The sequence below is a fragment of the Chiloscyllium plagiosum genome, unplaced genomic scaffold (genome assembly GCF_037043375.1).
Source record: "Chiloscyllium plagiosum isolate Xiang-an unplaced genomic scaffold, Cpla_swu_hap1 HiC_scaffold_42, whole genome shotgun sequence".
NCBI classification, from domain to species: domain Eukaryota; kingdom Metazoa; phylum Chordata; class Chondrichthyes; order Orectolobiformes; family Hemiscylliidae; genus Chiloscyllium; species Chiloscyllium plagiosum.
The window spans coordinates 100,711,898-100,717,897 of NW_028270180.1; the positions used below are offsets into that span (position 1 = coordinate 100,711,898).

The following is a 6,000-nucleotide window of genomic DNA, read 5'->3' on the forward strand; positions in this document are numbered from 1 at the left end:
AGGCAGCAGGGCTAACCCCGAAAACCGAATAAAAATAAAAAGTACCAAATAATGGGCGAAGCAGAAGAGTTGTGGCTGGAGCATTCCAAACTTGCCGCCATGTAAGGACATTTCCCGGCTTTTCTCCTTCTTCAAAAAAAACTTTAGAGACTCAGAGCGTTCTTGTCCGATTCCTTGTGATGCTGTCCTTGACACAGATTGACGAAGGAGAACAACATAACCATTGATGGCACTTAGGCTGCTATTGGGTTTGTTTCAGGACTCGACAGTCAATCCTCACTCTAATTTTGAAGAGTACATCAAAAAAGCATTGAAAGTTAGAGAAAGTGAATAAAAAATCATCTCACCTCGTCCAAAATGCTTTAATCAGAGTGGCCTTGATACAGAAGTACGGCTGAAGTGTGCATAGCTCTCCGTGCTTGACAGCTATCTATTCCGGGTTTACAGTTCAATGCATTGCTGTGGTCTGCACAGCTCCCCCTTTTGGGCAGGTATCTCGTCCGAGTCTATAGATCAATGTAATGCGGTGGTCTGCATCGTTACCGGTTCGAGACAGATATATACTCCAGGTTTATAGATGAGTGCATTGCTGTAATCTGCAGAGTTGCCAATGCTGCATTTTGGGAAAGCAAATCTTAGCAGGACTTATACACTTAATGGTAAGATCCTAGGGAGTGTTGTGGAACAAAGAGACCTTGGAGTGCAGGTTCATAGCTCCTGAAAGTGGAGTCGCAGATAGATAGGATAGTGAAGAAGGCGTTTGGTATGTTTTCCTTTATTGGTCAGAGTATTGGGTACAGGTGTTGGGAGGTCATGCTGCGGCTGTACAGGTCATTGGTTTGGCCACTGTTGGTATATTGCGTGCAATTCTGGTCTCGTTCCTATCGGAAAGATTTCGTGAAACTTGAAAGGGTTCAGAAAAGATTTTCAAGGATGTTGCCAGGGTTTGAGGATCTGAGCTACAGGGAGAGGCTGAACAGGCTGGGGCTGTTTTCCCTGGAGCGTCGGAGGCTGAGGGTTGACCTTATGGAGGTTTACAAATTTATGTGGGGCATGGATAGGATAAATAGGCAAAGTCTTTTACCTGGGAGTCCAGAACTAGAGAGCATAGGTTTAGGATGAGAGGGGTAAAATATTAAAGAGACCTAAGGGGCAACTTTTTCATGCAGAGGGTGGTTCGTGTATGGAATGAGCTGCCAGACGATGTGGTGGAGGCTGGTACAATTGCAACATTTCAGAGGCATTCTACTGGGTAAATGAATAGGAAGGGTTTGGAGGGATATGGGCCGGGTGCTGGCAGTTGGGAATAGATTGGGTTGGGATATCTGGTCGGCATGGACGGGTTGGACCGAAGGGTCTGTTTCCATGCTGTACATCTCTACGACTCTATAACTCTATGTTGGTGAATGCCCACTTTTCTTGCAGCAGCCACAGTCTCTTCACTCAGAAGCAGTTAGCCATTCCCATCGTCTTCAGTGATCCACGTAGAAAGAAAGGATGGCCTCTTGGATGAAGGCCGTGCCATTCATACACACCAAAGCATCGTTCCACACCGTGCGTCACCACTCCCCACACCAACCAACCCCATCAAAATATCCCGAGTGTACTGACAGCACAACAAACATCAGGGAGTAGATAATCAGAGAGATGAAGCAACGCTTCCGATTTTTGAACGTGTCAGAGTGAACTCTCCAGTACGATGTTGGTAAGTCCTTAATCTCTCTCCATTTACGTAATATACAGCCTTTTTGTCTGTAAAATGTCACAGGTTCATGAATGCCCATGTTATATTCCAGCTGCCAAATTGTTGTTCATTACTATCCAGTTAGAGATTCTCTAACTCCTCCAGATAAATGATGTTCCTGTCTATCTTAGTTAGAATACACTTTTGCACTTCCGAAAACGTTGACATTGGTTGCAAATTGTTAAGGCCCCAGCACTGGTCACCGTGTCACTATATTCAGTAAATTAATAAAGACTGATTGTTCCCTAATTTATCCCTGCTCATGGCGCAGAAAACCGTCTTCTCCATATTCCTATGTAGCAGCTTGGAACGGCTGAATGTTCCCTTCCATTTCTGGGGTAACAGATATGAGAGATCAACAGATCTGCTGCAATTGGCTGAATAGCCTGTTGCAGTGTCAGTGCGGTTGTGAATGTTGCTGAATATTTTGGAACCACCAGTGAACAGCCAACTTCTGACCTTATGATGGAGGGAAGGCCTTTGATGTTGCAGCTGCTGATCGTGCACAATGCCTCAAGGATGCCCAGTTTCCAGTTGTTGGTCCTTTAGACGTTTGTCCTACTTCACAGGTGGTAGTGCTGAAGACACCTCCAAAGGGACCTCTTGGTTCGAGATCGGTTAAAAGAATGAACAGAATTGCATCAAGATGCCTTACTTTAATAAACTAATGGCCCAGTCAGAAGAATCTCTCGGACTACGTTCTGTTTAAAGCAAGGTTACCAGTTTAATAAACTTAGACAGCCTGGCGTAGCTTTGTCCAGCAACACAGAGGTCAAAAGCTTCTGTGTTCCGTGGAGAAGTGGCGCAAGGCTGTTCCTACAGATACTGTTCTGGACAGATCCATCTGTGACATGGGGCTGAGTGAGAATGATTCCCTCTTGTTGGTTCGCCATCAGTTCCCGCAACCTGGCTGCTGTGCATTTGAGACCTCTATCTTCTCAGTCACTGGTGCGTCTGGGAAGACAATCTTGGTGATGGATATTGAGGTCCTACACCCAGGATATGTTCTGTGCCCTTGTCACCCTCAGTGCTTCCTCCGACTTGTTTTCAACGTCGAGGAGAACTGAGTTATCACCGAGGGATGGTGTGAAAGCCAATAGGTGTCCATCATCAGATTTCCTTGGGTATCTCTGACGTATTATCATGTGATTTCAGGGGTTCTGGAATCAATGTTTAGGAATTCCAGAGTAACTCCTTTCCTGACTATATCCCACAGCATAGCCACCACTGGTGGATCTGTCCTGCCGATGGGACAGGTCATCCCCAGGAATGGCAATGGAGCTTCACGAAACATGACCCATCAGGTCCGATTCTGTGTGTATGACGATAACAGACTGTTTATTGATTGTGTCAATGTGAGGAATAAAGGAACAATAGAGAAGGGAGTTGTCGGTTAGAAAGCTGAATGAAAGTTCCTCCAACTATATGTGTTGCATTCTCAAAACAGACTGAGTAATTCAAACCATATATTCAGGGAAATTGATAAGATTTAATGGTATTAAAGAGATATATCTACAGAGCGACCGATATTGGGAACTGAATATCAAATACATTTTCAAGCTTGGAGTGTGAGACAAAATTGAAAAGGAAGTGGGGAAATAGTTGAAGAAGAGATAACATCTGCATTTTCATTAAGGAGGATCTTGCAAAATTCTGACCCCAACATGCTCCGAAATATTCTGTAACTGATGTTCCCTGGAACATTCTATACCTGACTTTATTTGTGAATGGCCGGACGAGAGTGAACTGAGCAAAAGGTAAGATCATGAGTGAAGAGATCGCTCTCCAAGGAGAACGAGAAACTGTTCCGAAGTTCCTTCAGGTCTCAAGGGGTGAATACTTCTTTCCCTGCGTTTACATTTCTTTATGACAGACGATCGACTATAATTTAAAATAAAAGACAGAAACTTACAACCTCTATTTGTCTTCAACGAACCGGGAGGGAATCCTCCAGGACAACAATGTTTTCACCCCACATATCAGGAACTGGAAAGAAGTGAGCTGTGCCTGCTCTCGAGTGATTGAGTGTGTGGGAATGTTATAGAAACAACTGTCCTTATGTGTGTGTTTCTGTGTGTTCGGGGAATGAAAGTTTCTTGAGTTTTATGGCACATGTTTCTGGCTCCGTCTCATTTGTTATTTCAGCTCAATTATTTTAATAAATCTCCGAATGCAGTGACGAAAATCCGACTGCATTCTCCATCAGACTGATCACTTTGCCTCCAGGCGGATGGATAATGTGTTTGTTTTCATTCCTCACAGTTAACGTCGTGACGATCTACGTTCTGCTTTGTAAAGATTGTGGATTGTCTCCATGTGTCAGACGTTACCTGGGGGCCATGGCAGTGGCGGATCTTCTGGTCATTATCCTCGACCTGATACTGAGACACATTCCCATTGTTTATCGGGAACAGTTTTATTTCTTGAGGGACATCCCCGTGTGTAATATCCACGCCATCCTGCTTTATGCAGCCACTGACTGTTCTGTCTGGTTCACCGTCACTTTCACCTTTGATCGGTTTGTGGCCATTTGTTGCCAAAAGCTGAAAAGTAAATATTGCAGTGAGAAAACGGCGGCTGTGGTTCTGGGAGCAGTGACTGTGCTGAGCTGTTTAAAGAATATTTTCTGGTATTTTATGTTCTCAGCTCATTATCGGCTGGGGAGCACCCTTTGGTTTTGTAATACACCATTCGCTGTTATGTTTTCCTGGGTCTGGGTCACAATCGAGTTCCTGCACAACATTCTAACCCCGTGTGTCCCATTTCTCCTGATTCTGCTGCTCAATGTTCTCACCGTCAGACACATTTTAGTGACCAGCAGAGCCCGCAGGAGACTCCGGACTCATTCCAATGGGGACGCTCAGTCTGACACAGAAATGAGAAATCGAAAAAAATCCATACTTTTACTGTTTGTGATCTCGGCCAATTTTGTCCTGTTATGGTCAACGTTAATGGTGTTTTCTATTTGGAGCCGGATGCATGATTTTGGGTATCGGTCTGGGTATCTAGATCCCTTTGTGCGGGAATTAGGCTTCATGCTGCAGCTCCTCAGTTGCTGCACAAACACCGCAATTTATGCTGTGACCCAGACTAACTTCAGGCAGCAGCTGAAGAAGGTGCTGAAATACCCCTTTACCCAAATTCATCAATCAATCAAATTAACTCATTAATCAATCCATCCGGGATTTTCTCACTTCAGTTCAGACGTGAAGGACCATAGATTTCTCGACCACCCTTAAACTCTCTCCACTCCCGTTCCACTCTCCTTCTCTACCCCCTCTCCCTCTCTCTACTCGACTCTCTCTCTCTAACAGTCTCCCTCTCGCACGTGGTTGTGGTCTATGGCAACAGACTTACAACAGCGTTCGTTTGTCCAACCATTTCCCACGGGGTAGTGGTTGTGGTGATGGGGGTAGTGTGGGTGTCGAGGGAGACTTTTCAATATTTCTGTAAACTCTGGGACCAGTCAAAAAAAGCGCCATCACATTTACTGTAACTATCAGTTGAACTTGTAAACACAAATCATGTTAATTAAAAAGTGTTGAGCAGCAGAGTGAACGATATTGTCGTTTGTCTTTGTGTTGAAGAAGCTGAGCTGGAGACAAACAGAGTCAGGCCCAAGTCATGGTCCTCAGGGAAGGGGAGTGACCCTGGGCCTGAGCTCAGGAGTTGGGTTTCAGTCACTCTGGGTTGTTTTCACCTGTGGGTGCGCCACTCCGACATAGTCTCAGCAGAATTGATCTCTCAAGGCAGTTGGCCCCATCTCCACTCAATCGCCTACGTCTCGCTCTCTCTTTCTCCATCCCTCTCTCTCCCTCCTACCTCCACACGCCCTGTCTTGAGAGTGGCTGGAAGATAGAGAGAGTGAAAGTGGGAGAGTGGAAGAGTAACAGGGAGAGTTCGACGAGGGTTGGGTGAGAGTGGGAAGGTGATGGTGAGAAAGACAGAGAGAGAGTGGGAAGAGAGAGAAAGCAAGTGAGTTAGAGAGAGAGGGATAGGGTTGAGATTGAGAGAGTGAGAGTGGGGTAGAAATTGAATACGTGCGAGAGGGAGACTGTTGGAGAGAGAGAGTCGAGTAGAGAGAGGGAGAGGGGGTAGAGAAGGAGAGTGGAACGGGAGTGGAGAGAGTTTAAGGGTGGTCGAGAAAGAGTGAGAGAGACCGCGAGTTGGTAAGTGGGTGCAAAGAGAGACAGAGTGGGAGTGATTTAGAGAGAAAAAGAAGGAGCTGAAATAGAGAGAGAATGGGAGGGGTGTAC

The 6,000-nt window shown here is 45.5% G+C and overlaps 1 protein-coding gene across 1 annotated transcript in view; it reads left to right on the top strand.

Moving 5' to 3' along the window:
• LOC148138028 (putative G protein-coupled receptor 139) overlaps positions 1–4,914 on the top strand; it is a 45,093-nt gene extending 40,179 nt beyond the window's left edge. The window contains exon 2 of the mRNA XM_087982097.1: positions 4,007–4,914. Within this exon, the coding sequence (XP_087838223.1) occupies positions 4,007–4,914 (908 nt within the window). The remainder of the gene's footprint in view (positions 1–4,006) is intronic.
• Positions 4,915–6,000: the final 1,086 nt, after the last annotated feature.